Raw genomic sequence first — 19,578 nt, forward strand, 5'->3', positions numbered from 1 at the left:
AATGAGAGGATACTTTTCCCTACTATACTTTTAGAGTTCCTGAAAGTAAAACTGACAGAAATGTGGGTCCTTATATGATTGGGTTCCCCCGGAGTTTTTAACTCTCAGACTTGTCCACACTAAACCTCCAGCAATTTGTAATTGCAGTTTAGGTTTTGCAGTTTAGGTTTTCCTACCCTTGTGCTGGTTCCCACAGAGGTTTTGGCTCATGGGTTTCTGTTCTGCTAAGTCATGGTTCTTTGTATCTTCTTGTCTGTCCCTCCAATTTTGGAAGCAGTGGTTTTCCCTCTGATTTCGCTTATCTGATGGATCTAAAAAGAGTTGTTTATTTCCCAGTTTGTACAGATTTTTATTTGTTGTTAGGATGGAGTGGCAATTTCTAAGCTCCTTACATGCCAGGACAGAAATTGGAATCTTATTAATATTTTTGATGATCCTTTGACATGATAAGTCATTTTTCTGTTGCTGCCTTAAATATATTTTTCCCTCTGTCTTCCGGCCTCCACTGTTTCTGATGAGAAATCAGCTCTTATGGTTTTTATGATCTTTTGTACATGATAAGAAAATTTCTCTTTCTGCTTTCAGAATGCTTTGTGCATGTTGTTATTTCTCATGGTATCTCTTAATCTCTGTTCATTATTCTTCATTCTTTTGTCTTTATGCTATTCCAACTGGGTAATTCCAGTTTCACTGTCTTTACGTTTGTTGTTTCTTTCTTCTACCTGCTTAAATCAGCTGTTGAACCATTCTAGTGAATTTTTAAAAGTTGTTCAGCTATTATACATTTTATCTCTAGAATTTATATATGTATTTATATTTATATTTTCTATCTCTTTATTCACATATTCTACTTGCTCATTAACATTCTCCTAGTTTCCTTTAGCTCCTCTCCCATGGTTTCTCTCAGCTCTTTGAGCATATTTAAGACATTTAATTTAAGGTTTTTATCCAGTAAATCCAATATACAGGCTTCCTCAGGGATGATTTCTATTTTTTTCCCAGTTACTGGGGCATACTTGCCTATTTCTTTGAATGCCTTGTGATTTTGGTTGAGAACAGAGCATTTGCAATATTGTAATATGGTAACTTTGGAAATGAGATTCTTTCTGCTCCCAGGGATTGCTGTTACTTGATGAAGTCTTCGGTAATCTATTTCTTTAGTGATTTTTCTAAACAGTTTTTCTCATCTTATGTGGTCACTGAAGTCTCTGATCTGTGAGTTCCACAGTCAGTGACCTGGCAGAGATTTTCTTAAATGCCTGAATCTAATACAAATAGAAAACAAATTCTCTCCATTTAAATTATCTTAGCCAATGTCACAGAGGCAGTTTGTTCAACCTGTGGGAATTTGTACAATGGCCAGCCTCTGTGCTGGCCCCTCAGTGATCAAAAGCAAGCAATCAACACATACTCCTGATTTTTGTAAGACAAGGTCCTTATTGTCCACACTAGGACTAGCAACCTGCAACAGTTTTGTGGGCCACTGTCCTCAGGGCTGCCTGCAGGGGAGCTGGTGTGTGAAGAATAGTAGTTGGTATGCCAGATACTGAAATTTATCAACTTCATTCTGATCAAGCACTCTCATGCATTCTGTAAGTGTTCAACTAGACTCCAGATTCCCAAAATAGTTTTTTCAGACAGTTCATACAAGGTCCATGGTTGGTTCGGTGGAAGGAACAATTCTTGGTGCTTACTACTCTGCCATCTTTGTGGCATTACTCTAGTAAATCCAACTTAACAATAATAAGTGTTTTGATTCATGACATGGAATTTGTTTCTATTATTTAGGTCTTCTCTGATTTCTTTCAACATTGCTTTATATATTCTAGCTTACTTTTGATTGGATATGTGCACATAGCCATTAAATACCCAAATTCACATCAACAGATAAAACATTAATATTGGTTTATGAGTACTCTGCTCTTCTTACTGATTTTAATGTAGTTTAGATTTGACAAGCTTAGAAAAGTGTGGAAAGCCAATGTTAATAAGGGAGGTGACTGTCTATGTCTAGGAAGTACACCTGTTCAGAAGGTTAAGTCTTTCTTACTGATGTTGATTACATAATATTAGACATTCCACAGGTCACCTGGAGATTATAAGCACAACATCAAATTAATGCTGACATAGGGTCTGATTAGAATATATATAAGAGAGAGAGGGAGACAGAGAGATAGATTTTTTGACCGTCTAGTCAAAATTTAAAATTAACCCTTTGTTGTCAGTTCTGTGTCACATAATCCCATTAGTCCTAAACCAAACTTAGTTGTCCTTATCAGGTGCTTTCCCTCTTCCAAAAACCAGTTAATGAGAACTCCATTTAGTCAGTTCCTTGTCCTGCTCTACCTTTACCCTCAATTTCATCTCTTCTGAGAAATTAATGCCCAAACTCTCTGTCTTCATGTTTGTGGTGTTCCTTGTATTTTTAATTCCTATGCATTCCTGCACCTATTTCCTGGAACAAATTGCCTATCACCTCACAGATGAAATATAATGGTGGTCAGCCCCTTCTTGTCTTTGTGAATCCGTTCTCTTTGCCTATAATCTGCCTTAAGATGTGCTGCCATATTAGCTTTGGCACAATTTCAACTTCATAATGAGTCTGTAGGTAATACTGAGTCCAATTAAATTCTTAACAGAGAAGAGAATTGCATACTTTTGATTTATTCTTATTACATCTTCCATGGTATGGCCTTAATTGAGCCATTTATCTCAAATAATATTATGTTTGTTTGCAAATAAGAGAAAATTCAACTAATAATGTCTTAAACAAATAGCTTGTTTATTTATCTTACCTAAAAGGAGTCTTGTGGTCAGCCAGTATAAGGTTAGTGCAGTAGCCCTGAAACATCACAGACTCAGACACTTTACATTTTCCTTCGCCATACTTAGTATACAGGCCTTCATCTTTATGCTTAAATACTGCTGTAGCAAGATGTTGTCTACCTCACCTCCACTTTCACATCTGTATTTTGAGTAAGAAGCAGGAAAGAGAAGTGGCTCCTCCAGGCTTTTGCATAATCTCACTCACAAGAAACATATATTACCTGGCTGACCAACTGCAAAAAGGATGGTGAATATAATTTTTAGGCAAGAAAGCAGCAAGGGGGTAAGAAATGAAGACTGGCTCTACTATTCTGCAGTCTATGATACCATACAGCAGCTTTTTATAATACTTCACTATTCAGCTTCAATCATGGCTTGATTTTATAACAATCTAAGTTATTTTATATTCATTGTAAATAAATATGCTGGCAAACTAATTTGTCAAATAATTGTACTAAATCATTCCTAGGAAAAGCACAATCTACATTCTGAGTTTACTATTGAAAATTTGTTATACACTGCAAGTGATTTATTTGCTGCTGGGATACATACAACAGCAACCACCTTGAGATATGGACTCCTGCTTCTAATAAAGCACCCAGAGGTAACAGGTATGGCTACACGTGATGAACAGGGAGAACTTCAGAATAGAAATCTGGCAAGGCACTGTTAGTGTCCTCTATCTTATTTCTCTTAGAGAAGCTTCATTATTGAAATTTCTATGCAACTTTTTGTAATTTGTCCAAATTGAATGAAGAGACAAAAATGACGCAACTTTGCACAACAGAGGATGGTGACTGAGAGAAGTGAAGGACAGTGTAGGTAGTAGGAAATCAATAAAGTTTTGGTGAACTGCCTGGATTCCATTGGCGGGGGGTGATTTGTGTCAGGCAACAGCCATCATGAATTGGCCTAACATTACATATTAGTTTTCTTAAGAAGAGGCCACTTTGAATGGTAGATATGTTCTTGAAGAACTCTTTCCTTATTCTGAAAATACAGTGTTCTGATGCTTGGGTAGGGAAGATGGAATCTCTTTTTATAGAAGCATAAGTGGAAATTCTAGAAATCGATTGAACTTGGGAAAATTTGTACAGTCTGAAAATATTCTAAAAGTTTAGATAAATAAGAAAAGTGTTATTATTTAGGGAGAAGGCACACCCAAAGGAATTTTTTTATTTCAGAAGTCTGTTTCCAGGAAACTGGGCTTGACAAAATAAGAATTTTAGGGAGCAAATAATTTTATCTTTTATGAACAATGTTATTTTACAAATTTACCTCAAAGGAGTTCTAGTCGTGCATAGTAGACTAGAAGCATCCATTATCTTTTCTTGTGTCAGGATCTCATTGAAATGATTATAAACTAGTTACAAATGAGAATTAATTAGTCCATTGAAGGTGGAGAAGAGGAGTACAAAAGCAGCCAACAAGTCTTCAACGAATTTCTGAAACACAGAGAGCAGAAGGGAGGATGATTACTCCAGCAGAGATGATGAAATGGTAACTTAAATGTCAGAAGAAGATTTATCAACAGGGAAAACCTAATTTTTGTCCCTAAAATCCCCAAAATTTTCACTATTTGGAAATACCAAGTGTCTAATAAATTAGGGGAGAATGAGCCAGAAGGTAAGAGGCTTCCCTCTACAATGTGAACAGGTTTGTACAATTGTACAGGTTCTCTCTACAATTTTTTTGAGCAAGTAATTGTTTTCCTCTCACAGGAAAGAGAGACTTTCCAAAGGAAAGACCTACATTTTCTACCATTGAGATAGAACATTTTCTCCAAGTGTTCAGCAGAGTAAACAAAATAAATCATTGGGCCAGCCTGGTGGCACAGTGGTTAAGTGTAAACATGTTGCTTTGGTGGCCCAGGGTTCACTGGTTCAGATCCCGGGTGCAGACATGGCACCGCGTGGCAAGCCACGCTGTGGTAGGCGTCCCACATATAAAGTAGAGGAGGATGGGCACGGATGTTAGCTCAGGGCCAGTCTTCCTCAGAAAAAAAGAGGAAGATTGGCAGATGTTAGCTGAGGGCTAATCTTCCTCAGAAAAAAAAAAAAAGTTTCAAAAAGAAATAAATCATGAATCCCAAGAGACAGGGTCATGAAATTTCAGAACATCAGTGAAAAGTTAAAATCATGAAAATTTTCAGAGATAAATCAGGTTCTCTATATATAAATGATTAGGAATCTGAATGGTATCAGAATTCTCAAGTGCAACTATCATCTTGTGTGTTAATAGAAAAGGATAATTTCAGATGCGCATGTTTGCCAAAAATTTAACTCCCTTTTTCCACTTTCTCAGAAAGATGCTGGAAGATATGCTCTGTCTAAATATTAGAAACCAAGTCTGTCATAGTCATGGGCTCCAGGAATCAGAAGACCTCATGTAGGAGGATGGAATTTTCAGGGAGGGTACTCAGGCCCAGACCTGGGAAACAACCAGTTTACATTGTACTAGATAGACAAGAAGGTGTGAGAGAAGTTAAGTTAATAAAAGCGAAGTGACTGATAATGTGAGGTTTGAGTATTTGGAAAATCATTACTAGGAGTTTAAAACCTCTGCCTGAACATTTGAAAATAATTCTAAATAGTCAACTAGAAATTTAGGAATTGATATAAATTGTTCAAAGATAAGTTTAAAAATATGTAGAATGAATAATAATCATGATTATCTTACCAGTGAAGAATATTTATGTGGCTATAGTGGTGTAAACAATGCACATTGATATAATCAAAATTATGATCAAAATATATAGACAAGAGTGGATTGAAGGGAATTGTGTGTCTGTGTGTGTTTGTGTGTGTGTGTGTATCTCTTCATGTGTATTTTGCATGGACTGGAAGTAGAGATGTATATCCTCATCTCTCATACCAGGACTTCATTAAATATTGCCTAAAATTAGATAAATGAATAAATAGAGGCAGAAATGGAGTCATTATTTAGAAATACGTATATGAATTTGAGAAGAAACTGTAAGAATGATTTAAAGAGGCTGAACCTGGGGAGTTGGAGGTTGAAGGGGGTACCACTGCAAGTTGCATACACACACATGCAAGCAGGCATACACAAAGAAATACATATATGTAGATCAATTAGTAGAATTTAATGTATTATTTTGACATAAATTAACATTTATTTCTATTTTTCCTTATGTAGTGACAGTAATTTCTTGAGTTAATTATGTGATAAGTGTTCATATTTTGAAAAATTTAATCATTTCTGTTTGTATTAATTATACTTCATGGTATTATATAGGTATGTAGAGATATATATAATACCTAGATTGTAGGAGAGTTATATGTTTCTATATTATAACAATTCTCTATGTCTAGTTGCACTTCTGGACATATATGTTTATAATGATGTTCGGACACCTTCGTAATTCTTAATGTAACACTGAATTGCTGTGGCAAGTGTGTCATTTTACTCCTTTTCCATCAGTCTTCCTTGTATCTTATCAGCTAAAGTCCAGGAAGAGATTGACCGTGTGATTGGCAGACACCGAAGCCCCTGCATGCAGGACAGGAGCCACATGCCCTACATGGATGCTGTGGTGCATGAGATACAGAGATACATTGACCTCGTTCCCACCAACTTGCCTCATGCAGTGACACGTGATGTAAAGTTCAGAAACTACCTCATCCCCAAGGTAAGATTTCTTTCTCTTATATTGACCTCACTGCTCCTGAAGTTCCCATAGCCACAACATGGTTCCACTCTTCTACCAATACAAGGTGAGAGAAACGCAAAAATCATACATTTGGCAGGTTGAAGGACTTTGTGTTGTATCCACTGGGCTATAAAGCTTTATAACAGGTCTTGGTAGCTGGCAGTGTAAGTCTTCCAAATTTCTTCTGCTTCTTCATTATTCTTTTGCTTACTCTTAGCTGTTTACGTTTCCAAATACATTTTAGTTTCAGTTTGCGAATTTCGCAAAACACTTTCCTGGGATTTTATCAGGGTGACATTAAATCTACAGATCAGTTTGAAAAGAATTGGCATCTTGAAAATAATTGACATGTTGAATCTTTCAATTCATGAATATGGCATGTGCTTCCAACTTATTTGAGCTTTCTTATTTTTTTCAATAATGTTTCCTTTTCTGTGCAACAGCTTGCACATCTTCTGTTAGTTTTTTTCCCAGGAATTAACATTTTTGACACTATTATCAATTCTATAATTTTAAAAAATGCATTTTCTATTTCTTCACATCTAGTATACAGAAATGTAATAAATTTTATTGTTTTGATGACCTTTCCTGTAATAACCTTGCTAAATTGACTAATCACTGCTAAGAATTTGTGTGTAGATTCATCTGGAATTTCTATGTACACAATCCTGCTGGCTGGGTTAGTACTTTTTTAATTGCGGTATAATTGACATACAACATTATATGAGGTTCAGGTGTACAACATAATGATTCAATACTTGTATACACTGTAAAACCATCACCACAATAAATCTAGTTACCAACTGTCACCATAAAAAGTTAACAAATTTTTTTTCCTGTGATGAGAGTTTTAAGATTTACTCTTTTAGCAATTTTCAAATATGCAATTCAATATTATTGACTATAGTCACCATGCTGTGTATTTTATCCACACGAGTTATTTATTATATAACTGGAAGTTTGTACCTTTTGACCCCCTTCACCCATCTCACCCACCCCACAGGCCCCCTACCCTTTGGCAACCACCAATCTGTTCTCTGTATCTATGAGTTTTGTTTGCTCATTGGTTTTGTTTCATTTCATATTTTCTAGTACTCATGATTTTAATTCCTTTTTATTGAATTACTACATTGGCTAGAATTTCCAGGATAGTGTCCAAAAAGTGGTGCTCGTGGACCTCCTTATTTCAATTTTGAATTCCAGGAGGTGGTGGAGGTTTAACACTGCACGATAGATAATAACGTATTATATACATTGTGGTAGATATTCTGTATATAATAAGAAACTTCACTTCTCTCATTTTTGCATGACATTTTGTCCTGAATGTGTGTACAATTCTGTCAGATGGACTCTGTGTCTATTGATATATTCTGTATTTTGGCCTCCCTTTCTCCACTACATATGCATATTCTAACTATAAGCACATAGCTTGATTTAATCTGCTATATTTTGTTCTGGACTTTTATATTTATATTCATAAGACAGATTAGCCTGCAATTTTGCTTTCTCAAAATTTCCTTCTGAGACTTCTGATATGAAAGTAATGCTGGCCTCAAAAAATGAGGTGGGAAATATTACCTAGTTTGAGTCTGTTTTTATTGCCGTCTCCTCTCACTTTTCTTTTTCTAGCCACTAGTTGCATCCTTGGAATGCCTAATAAATTTTGGTTGAATACAAAATACCATATAGGAAAAAATGGAGTGTTTCAAGGATGTTTATCTTCTTCTAGAAAGAGCTCTTCTCTCCTTCACTAAGCAGTCAAAATGATGTAATGCTTCCGGCTCTGATTCAGAATTGAAAATGAAGACAGTCTAAAATCGACTATGGGTGTCAGCTGACTTCTCTGAGGTTGTCTCCTCTCTGGAATTTTGAGGACACTTTTCATCTTAACAGCTTTCCAATGCCTTCTAACACGTGGTTTTTATATTTATCCAGACTTTATAGTTGCTGCGCTGCAAGCTACTTCATTCCACTTGAAGCTAGAACATATTACTAATAAAATGAAAAATAACATAACTAAAAATTCTATTTCCATGAGGGAAAAAGAGCTGTAAATTTGGTAAGGTTGCAATTACTATCACTATCTTCTGGGGAAGAGGGACTTGAGGACTTTACCAGGAAGTAGTGGGGCTTGCCCTGAGGGTCACAGATCTGATGCAAAGGTTAGGACTTCAACTCCAGTGTTTTATCAACCAACAACAACAACAACAAAAAACGCTACCAGGCAAAGGCTTTTCTTTTTTAATATTGGAACATGAGGGTAAAAATTAATAAAGTTTGTTTCTCCTCCTATTACTAACGAAATGAGAAATAGACTCAGGAATCAGATAAGGATTGCCAGCCTCCCCCATCTACTGTAATATTTGTGGACCTGCTTGAGGGGAGCATCGCATCTGCTGAGCACACCCATCAATTTCTCTGCGGAGCAGATCACCTTGTGCCTGGTGGCTTTTGAGCCTGCACAGCCGAGAGCCCAAAGGAATGACCCATTCCATTCTGCATGGGGCAGCCCAGTATAAAAATATGTAACACTGAGAATCTGATTCTATCTACCCTCTTTCTAATCAGATAAATGATTTCTTCTACCATGGAATGGAGTTACTGAACTAAGTAGAGATAATGGTCTAAGACAGGAGTTGGAAAACATTTTCTGTAGTGGGCTAGATAGTAAATATCAGGGCATTGGGTCTCTGTCGCCACTACTTAACTCTGCCATTGTAACACAAAAGCAGTCATAGATTGTACATAAACGAAATAAGATTATGTGTTCCAATATTTATGGACAGTGATACTTAAATTTCTTGTAATATTTACCTGTCACAAAATATTGTTCCTTTCTTAATTTTTTTCAATTTTAAAATTCTTGGTTAATGGGCTGTACAAACACAAGTGGCAGGCTGGATTTGAATGGGCTGTGCTTTACTGACAACTTGCCTAAGACAGCCCTGTCCAACAGAACTTTCTGCAGTGATGGAAATGTTCTATATCTGTGCTATCCAATACAGTAGCCAGTAATCACATATACCTATTGAGGCCTGTAACGTGATTAATGCAATTGAGGAGCTAAATTTTTAATTTTATTGACTTTTAATTAATTTAACATAAATGTTAAGAACAGTGTGTAGCATGTAGCTTCAGCATTGGGTAGCATGGATCTAAAATTTTTTCCTAATACCAAGTTAGACATCCTTCATCCTCAACTTTGCAATACTGAAAGTCCTGAAAATACAAATAAAATGTAAGTTTGGTGCGATATCACTGGGTAGTCAAAACCTGGCTTGAATTGAAGTGAACTATTTATATGCTTACTTATCACACTTTGTGTAAATATTCATATTTTGCTTAAAAAGTATGAATATGTTTAATTATATGGTATTAATCTACAATCTTTTGGGAGTATTGTAAATTATACAGTGTATACATCATAATCCTTTGTAAAATGTCAAACAATTCCAAAATTTGAAATACATTAGGATCCATCAGTTTTACTTCCAGGATTGTGTATTTATACCTTGAGGGAAGACAAATGTTCAAATTTAATGGGCTGAAGCAGAAAAATAGGAAGAAGATAAAATTATCTGCCTAGAGGTAATTTTATGATGGATGATGAAGCATTTTGGGGGAAGGATAACTTCCCCTGAGTTGTAGAAAGTCCACTTGTATTTCATGTGCCAAACTTATACCTCTTTCATTTTTTTTTCTTTTTTTTTTTTTTTGAGGAAGATTAGCCCTGAGCAAACATCTGCCACCAATCCTCCTCTTTTTGCTTAGGAAGACTGTTCCTGAGCTAACATCCGTGCCCATCTTCCTCTACTTTATATGTGGGATGCTTACCACAGCATGTTTGCCAGGCAGTGCCATGTCCACACCCGGGATCTGAACCGGCAAACCCTAGGCTGCGGAAGCAGAATGTGCAAACTTAACCACTGCACCACCAGGCCGGCCCCCCTCCTTAATTTTTTAAGTTCTTATTTCTCAGCCAGGAAAATGCATGATCAGAATTATTATTTTTTTCTTTTTGGTGAGGAAGATTGGCCCTGAGCTAACATCTGTGTCAATCTTCTGCTATTTTGCATGTGGGACGCCTCCACAGTATGGGTTGATGAGCAGTGTGTAGGTCTGCACCTCGGATCCAAACCCCTGAACCCTGGGACATTGAAGTGGGGCACACGAACCTAACCACTATACCACTGGGCTGGCCCTGAGAATCACTGTTATTTTTGCATGTAACAACAGTTCCTTCCCTTTTATTGCTGAGTTGTATTCTGTTATGTGGAATACCACAAATTGATGATCCATTCACCAGTAGTGGATATTTTAGTTGTGTCAGTTTTTTGGCTAGCTGAATAAAAGTACTATGTTCATCTGAATACTTATCATTCACATAGTATGAACATTGACATGCAGATATTTGTATGTACATATATTATCATTTCTTTTGGGTAAATCCCAAAAAGTGGAATTGTTGCATAAGTGTTTAAATTTATACAAAACTGATAAACTGTTTTCTATTGTGGTTTTGCCATTTTACATTCCCACCAGCAATGTATGAGCATTCCACTTGCTCAACATATACTCTATCACTTGCCGTGGATAGTCTTTGTAAATTTTAGCTACTGTAGTGGTTGTGTAGTGATATCACATTTTGCTTTAACATCCCATTCCTTGATGAGTAATAATGTACAGCTTCTTTTCATGTCCTTATTGGCCATCTTGTATCTTCTTTGTTAAAGTGTCTGCTCAAATTATATGCCTATTTTCTATGGTATTGATTTTTTGTTGTTGTTGAATTGTTGTAACTCCTTATATATTCTGAATATGAGTCCTTTATCAGACATGTGCTTTAAAATGTTTACTCCCAGTCTGTGGCTTTTTCTTCTTTCAGTCTCTTAAGATCATCCTTCAAGGAGTAGAAGTTTTTACTTTTAATGGAGTCCAACTAATCAATTATTTCTTTGATTATTCTTGCTTTTGTGTGCTATCTAAAAAATACTTGCCAGCAAAAATTCTCAAATACTTACCCCTATCATTTTCTAGAAATTTTATACTTTTAATTGGTGTATTTAGATCAGTGATCCATTTCAAGTTAATTTTTACTTAAATTATAAGGTTATAGTCATGCATCATTTCCTTTTTTAGTAAATGTCCAATTGTTCTAGCACTATTCATGGAAAATATATTTACTATTGAAACTTCAAGAAGCATTTTCACATAGTAATTGTGTGAAAACATAGAAGGGAAAACTTAAAATCAAAGTTATAGACTTTATATATGATAAACTCAGGGGATGGAATTTTGCCCAAGTTTATATTTAAAAAAATTAAAACTATATAAAATTTTAAAAGATATGTGTACATATATATGTGTTATATATATGAAAGTGCATATATGTCTACTTTTATGTCTAGATGTCTATCTATCCCATTTAACGCCTCAATACTTCAGTATGTATCTCTTAAAAAGAACTTTCTCCTACATAACAAAAATATCATTCACATTCAAGGAATTATTATTGGTTATAATATTATCTATTACACAGCCTATATTTAAAGTTTCCCAGTTTTAAAAAAAAGTTCTTTATACTTTTTGTTCTTTTCAAATATAGTTTTCTGTCAAGGAAGAATCATATAATTTGATTTTCTTATCTCTTTAGTTCCCTGTAATCAAGAATGGTTCTCTTTCCTTTGTTTGTTACTTCCCTTTCAATACAATGACATTTTTGAAGAGTCCGGGCCAGTTGTCATATAAAATGTTCCTCAGTCTAGTTCTGTGTGATTGTCTTCTAGAGATTATATTCCAGTTATGATTTTGGCAAGAAAACTACATAGTTAGTGCATACGTCCCATTGAATTACACTGAGGAGGCCGGAGCCCATAATGTCGCTTATCCCATTATTGGCGATGCCATGTTCAGCACTTAATATAATTGTGTCTGCAAGATCTCTCCATTGCAGAGGTTCTGTTTTAATATGTAATTAATAAAAATCTACAACCTGGTATTTTAAGACCTTGTGAATATACAGCTTCCCAAATCATTCACCCAACAGTTTGAGCATTAACTGTAGATATTTATTGTTGAAAAATGATAATTTTTCTAATTTATCATCCCTTCTACCTTTTCTCCTTTTTTTCCCCTCTGGGAATCATCTATAAATAAGAGTTCCTCAACATTTTTAAATGAAAAGAAACAAATTTCACGTCAATGATAAACACTCAATGTTTGTTGTTGCGCTTGTTGTTATCATCCCAGAAGAGATCATTTCTAATTAGATCAGACCTCTGTTTTAAAACTCCCTATGAAAAGATACCTAAATGGTATTTCAAGAAGCTAAAGAGATAACCGCTTTAAACCATAATTCACATATAAGATGTGTAAAAACAGGAATTATTAAGTAGAGCAGCAAGTGGGGACATACACCACTGTCCAAATGTGATGTAAGGAATGTAGATGGGGTTCAGAAGGCTTGACATTCAATTCCCCAAGTACATAGTACTTCAAATGTAATTGGAGGCTACTTAGCAAGATCATTGGTACTGACCTTAAAATTATACCTGTTTATTGCTTGTTATGTCTGCCTGGAAATGTCATTGCTCTTCTTTGGACCCAAGTCTGCTGCTCTATAGATCATAAGGTTGAACTAAGTAATGTCCAACATTTCTTCTCGCTCCATGACTTCTTTATTATTCAGTTCATCTTCCTCTGTTCATTCCAGGGAACAACCATATTAACATCCCTGACGTCTGTGCTTCATGATGATAAAGAATTCCCCAACCCAGGGGTGTTTGACCCTGGCCACTTCCTGGACGAGAGCGGTAACTTTAAGAAAAGTGACTACTTCATGGCTTTCTCAGCAGGTAATAAAAATTTATTTCTTTCAGTATATCAAGGGACAGTTACCTTCACAGGATCTGTTAAAATTTCAGTGTCTACTCTTGGGTTCATAGGATTTCTTTTTGTATGTGATCAGGAGTACCACTCCCAATGCCCATGCACTTTCCCACCTTTTGCTACTGCTCATTATTGGCCCAGATTAGTGTGATTTAAAGAGGTGACCTAGTTCTTCCAAAGAAAGAAAGATATAGAATGGTTTGACTGAGTTCCACCTCAAGATACATCACTGTGCCACCCAGAATTATTTCTAGAAAGTTAACCTCATCTAGACTGTCATCACATGCCCTAAGGAAGATATCTAACTTCACAACTTTTAGTATCTCCTAGGTAGTTCCTCTCACCGCTAGGTTGAGTTCTAGGGATACAAGTACTCACAAGCACAGAATGGACACCCAAAGATTTTACACCCCAGTTGGTGATGTAGATGAATACACAGATAATTATAATCCGGTGTGACTAATGATGTGAGTTAAGGAAAGACAGGCTGTTTGTGGAGGAAGGATGGGGTGAGGAAGAAGCTGCTCCCTCATACCACACGCAAAGTGAGGCACAACATGGATTAAGTGACCTTCTAATAGAAGAAAGGACATTTGAGCTGCCTCATGAGAGACACAGGAAAGGGAAAGAAGAGAGGCAGGACATTTTAACAGAGGTAATGGATCACAGGAGCAGGAAATTTGCTCTAGTTTGAGGATGTGAGAGCCCCCTGCCAGTAAATATGGGTCAAGAAAAACTTGAGAATGTGACAGATTATCCTTTAATGATTCCAGATCACCTTGCTCTTCCTAAAATCAAGGTCTCACCTTTGGATATTGGAACCTCTGCACCAGAACTTGTGCTGAGTTTCTGGACATGGTGTTGCCTTCATTCGTTCTTTGGTGTTTGATGCCTACTTTTGGGTCTGGCATTATACATACTAAGATGATAAGAACTGAGACCTCCTTTCAAGAATTCATATTTTAGCAAGCTATAAAAATAGAGAATTATGATTCAAGTTGACCTATGCTTAATTGGAAACATGAATGTGATGCTGAGGAAACCCAGAGAGTGAGAAAACACCTCCTGAAGGAATCACTAAGATTGCAATGAGGAATTGAAATTTGACCTAGTTTTGAAGAGAAATATAAGTTAACTGCATCTTAGCCAAAAGGGACATATCAGGTAAATCTTGAAACTTCATAGTATGTTGAAGATTAATGAAGTGTGGATGTAGACAGAACTGAGAATAAAAAGTGTGAAGAATGCAAGAAAGATCATGGAACATCAGCCTGGGAACAGGGAACACAAGCTGTATGGGTGTGTTTCTAGGAAAAGATTGATGGAACCCCTAATGTCAGAATAGCAGTTATAAACTGGGGATATTTAGTGAAATGCTTGGCATACAGCTGATACTCAGTAAAAATTTGTTGATTGAAGGGTGCCTCCTAAGAGAAGATGTTAAGGTGGATAACATGAGTCCATCTTTTATCCATCTGTCTATCTAACCATCATTCCAGCCATCCTGCCTTCTGTCCATCCATCCAATCAATCTTTCCTCAAATTGCTACTGTTTATTCTTTGTTCTTTTTGTGCCAATCAGAAATATACTGTCCAAGGACTGTATACTCTCTGTGTTTTTTTCAGGAAAACGGATGTGTGTGGGAGAGGGACTGGCTCGCATGGAGCTGTTTTTATTCCTGACCATCATTTTACAGAAATTTACCCTGAAATCTGTGGTTGAGCCAAAGGACATCAATATCACTCCAGCTACCAGTGGGTTGACTTCTCTGCCACCTTCTTACCAGATCTGCTTCATTCCTGTCTGAAGAAGGGCAGACCATCTGGCTGCTGATGTGCCATTGTCTGCAATTTCCCCTTCTCTGGAATATCATTCACCTCTTTCCCTCTTCATCCCTTTCCCAGGGATGCCTTCTCTATCCTCTCATCTCTGTATTACCCCATTCCCTCAACATTCAGTGAACATCCAGCCTCATTAAGGAGAGTGTCTTGATTTTCACGGCATGAATATATTTCGCCTATTTCTCACACTGGGTAGCACTTATATTGGCCACTACATACGTTAAAACTTATATGAATTATTACTATGTTATCAATATTAAACAGTAAAATGATTTTAGCCAGCTTTATTGAGATTTATTTGGCATATAATATTGTGTAAGTTTAAGATATACAACATGATGATTTGATATATGTATGTATTGCAAATAGTTTACCACAATAAGGTTGGTTAACATATCTATCACCTCACATAGTTACCTTTTTTGGGTGGTGAGAATGTTTAACATCTATTATCAGCAACTTTCAAGTATATGATATACTATTGTTAACTATAGCCACTCTGCTATATGTTAGATCCCCATATATTATGCATCTTACATTAGACCTCCTTGAAGTTTGCATTGGATCAACATCTCCCCATTTCCTCCACCTCTTCTAACTCCTGCCCATCTCCAATCTAATCTCTCTTTCTGTGAGTTTGGCTTTTTTAGATTCCACATTTAAGTGTGAATATATAGGACTTGTCTTTCTCTCTCTGACATTTAACATAGCGTATGTCTTTAGAGTTCATCCATGTGGTTTCAAATGGCAGAATTTCCTTCTCTTTATGGCTGAATGATATTCCTTTGTATATACATATCACATTTTACTTACCCATTCATCCATTTATAGACATCAATAGATGATGTCCTTAAGTTGCTTCCACATCTTGACTATTGTGAATAATACTGCAGTGGCATTGGGATGCAGTTATCTCTTCCGGATAGTGATTTCACATCCTTTTGATATATTCCCAGAGGTGAAATTGATGGATTATATGGTAGTTCTATTTTAACTTTTTGAGGAACTTCCATTCTGTTTTCCAAAGTGGCTGTACCAATTTACTTTCCCACCAACAGTGCATAAGGGTTCCATTTTCTCCAAAATCTTTTTAGCTCTCTCTCTCTCTTTTTTTTTTTGGTCATAACCACTCTAACAAGTGTGAGAAGATACCTCATTGTGAATTTGATTCGCATTTCCCAGATGATTAGTGGTATTGAGGACCTCTTCCTATACTTCTCTGCCATTTGTATGTCTTCACTAGAAAAATGTCTATTCAGGTCCTTTGCCTATTTTTAATCATGTTATAGTAGTTCCCTCCTATCTGTGAGTGATATGTTCCAAGACTCCCCACTGTATGCCTGAAACTGCATATAGTACTAAACCTTATGTATACTATGTTTTTTCCTATACATACCTATGATGAAGTTTGATTTATGAATTAGGCACAGTAAGAGATTAACAACAGTACCTAATAATAAAATAGAACAATTATAACAATATACTGTAATAAAAGTTATGTGAATGTGGTCTCTATCTCAAAATATTTTTTTGTACAAATGTAATGCCTTTTCTTTCTTAACTAAGCACTTATGACACTGTGGCTCTAACTTTTGAAGTTTGAGGTGTGACAGCAAAACTAACATGAATTTCTTTTTCCTTCTTCACAATTTCGTGGATAGAAGATTGTTTTTTACCATAGATCTTAGCAACCTCAGTATACCACTTATTTTCTTTCCTTAAGTCAAGAACTTTCACCTTTTCATTTAAAGGAGGCAATTTATGGCTTCTCCTCAGCATATTCAAATTGCCAGCATCACTACTCTTGTGTTTTGGGGCCATTTTTAAGTAAAATATGGGTTACTTGATCACAAGCACTGCAATACCACAACAATCAATCTGATAACCAAGACAGCTATTAATTGAATAACAGGCAGGTTGTGTATACAGCATGGATATGCTGGACAAAAGAATGATTTATGTGCCAGGAGAGATGGAGCAAGATGGAACAAGATTTCACCACACTACTCAGAACACTGCACAGTTTAAAATATATGGATTGTTTATTTCTGGAATTTCCAATTTAATATTTCTGGACCACAATTGTTTGCAGGTAACTGAAACTACAGGAAGTGAAACCATGCATAATGTGGGAACTACTGTAATTGATTTATTTCTATTGAGTTTTGTGACCTCCTTATATATTTTGGATATTAACCTCTTATTGGACTTATGGTTTGCAAAGATTTTCTCCCATTTTGTAGGTTGCTTTTTCATTTTCTGAATCATTTTATTTGCTGTGCAGAATCTTTTTAGTTTGACTTAGTACTGATGTGGAAGGTCATCAGGAAGACATGATTGCCAGTTTGGCCCATGAGTTGGACCCAAGCAATCGGAGGCTCCTCTCACCCTCCCCGTCCTTGGAATTTGATCTTTGCTTGCCTTCCTCGTGCTTGAAATAGTAGTGTGGTGTTGAAGGCATCTGGACTAGGTACATGACTAAACCCAGTTAAGGCCTTTCTGTAAACTTTTAAGATTTGGAGGGTGGGTGCAGAAAATTACTCATCTTGTGTCCACCCTAGACAAGCCTAATAAGTGAGTTCCCTTCCTTATTGAACTTGCCACCTATAACAACGAGTGGTCTGCCTTTTTCTTCAGTCTCTCCTTGCCCTCCATGTACAGAGGCCAGTTTCAGATTACATCTGGGAAGCTCCCAGGCAGGTTGTGTACCAACAAATCCCTCTTGTTTATTTTTGCTTTTGTCACTTGTGCTTTTGGTGTCATACCTAAAAAGTCACTGCAAAGAACAATGCCAAGGAGTTTTCTCCCCATGTTTTCTTCCAGGAGTTTTATGGTTTCAGGTCTTAAATTTAAGTCTTTAATCCATTTTAAATTAATTTTTGTGAGTGGTATAAAATAAAGATCCAATTTCATTCTTTTGCATGTGATTCTCCAGTTTTTCCAACATCGTTTATTGAAGAATTTTCTTTTTCCTATTGAGTATTCTCAGCTCCCTTGTCAAATTATAATTGACTGTATACGGGCTTTCTGGGCTCTCAATTCTGTTCCATGGTCTTTGCATCTGTTTTTATACCGGCACCATAATGTTTTGATTACTATAGCTTTGTAATAGAGTTTGAAATCAGGAAGTATGAGGCCTCCAATTTTTTTCTTCTTTCTCAACATATCTTTGATATCCAGGGTCTTTTGTGGTTCCCAACAAATTTTAGGATTTCTTTTTCTTTTTCTGTGGATACTGCCATTGGAATTTTGATAGGGATTGCAATTAATCTATAGCTTACTTTGGATATTATGGACATCATAACAATATTAATTTTTCGAATCCCTGAACATGAGGTATCTTTCAATTTATTTGTGTCTTCTTCCATTTGTTCCATCATTCTTTTACAGTTTTCCATATACAGATCTTTCCTTTCACCTCCTTGGTTAAAGTTAATCCTAAATACTTGATTATTTTTGCTGTTATTGTAAATGGGATTGTTTTTTTCATTTCCTTTTCAGGTATTTCATTGTTAGTGACTAGAAATGCAACTGATTCCTGTAGGTTGCTTTTGTATCTGCAACTTTACTAAACTCATTGATTAGTTCTAACAGTTTCCTTGTGGAGGCCCTAGGGTTTTATATGTATAAGATCATGTCATCTACAAAGAAAGTTTTACTTTTTCATCTCTAATTTGGAAATTTCTGATTTCTTTTTCTTGCTGAATTGCTCTGGCTATGACTCCACTAATATCTTGAATAGGAATGGTGAGAGTTGGCACTCTTGTCTTGTTCCTGATGTTTCACCAATAAATGTGATGTTAGCTGTATGTTTGTCACATATGGTCTTTATTATACTGAAATATAATCCTTCTAAATTGGATTTGTTGAGAGTTTTTATCATGAAAGGGTGTTGAATATTGTCAAATGTTTTTTCTGCATCTATTGAGAGGCTCATATAATTTTTATCCTTATTTATGTTAATGTGGTGTAATGTCATTTTTGGATTTGTGTCTATTCTTGCAGCCTAGGAATAAATCCTTCATGATCCTGGTTTGTAGATGATGTTTTTAGTGTCCTGTTGAATTCAGCTTGCTAATACTTGCTTGATAATATTTGCATCTGTATTCACCAGAGATAATGGTCTCTCATTTTCTCTTCTTGTAGTGTCCTTATTTGTCTTTGGTACCAGGATAATGTTGTCCTTGTAAAATGAATATGGGAATGTGTCTTCCTTTTCAATTTTTTTGATGATTTTGATAAGGATTGACAGTAATTCACTCTTTAAAGTTTTGGTAGAATTCACCAATGAAACCAGCTTCTCCTGGGGGTTTTTTCTGTTGTTGTTGGGAGGTTTTGATTATGGCTTC

General features: G+C 35.9%; 1 protein-coding gene across 2 annotated transcripts in view; it reads left to right on the forward strand.

Annotated features, from left to right (window-relative positions):
* Nucleotides 1–16,738, forward strand: part of LOC103559687 (cytochrome P450 2C19-like) — a 36,986-nt gene extending 20,248 nt beyond the window's left edge. Inside the window, exons 6-9 of one of the 2 annotated variants that reach the window (XM_070561412.1) lie at nt 3,296–3,437; nt 6,291–6,478; nt 13,212–13,353; nt 14,161–16,738. In XM_070561412.1, coding sequence (XP_070417513.1) covers nt 3,296–3,437; nt 6,291–6,478; nt 13,212–13,353; nt 14,161–14,276 — 588 coding nt within the window. In that variant the 3' untranslated portion in view covers nt 14,277–16,738. The remainder of the gene's footprint in view (nt 1–3,295; nt 3,438–6,290; nt 6,479–13,211; nt 13,354–14,160) is intronic. The other variant, XM_008533402.2, reaches the window with a different exon arrangement.
* The last annotated feature ends 2,840 nt before the right edge of the window (nt 16,739–19,578 follow it).

The sequence above is a fragment of the Equus przewalskii genome, chromosome 1, assembly GCF_037783145.1.
Source record: "Equus przewalskii isolate Varuska chromosome 1, EquPr2, whole genome shotgun sequence".
NCBI classification, from domain to species: Eukaryota; Metazoa; Chordata; class Mammalia; order Perissodactyla; family Equidae; genus Equus; species Equus przewalskii.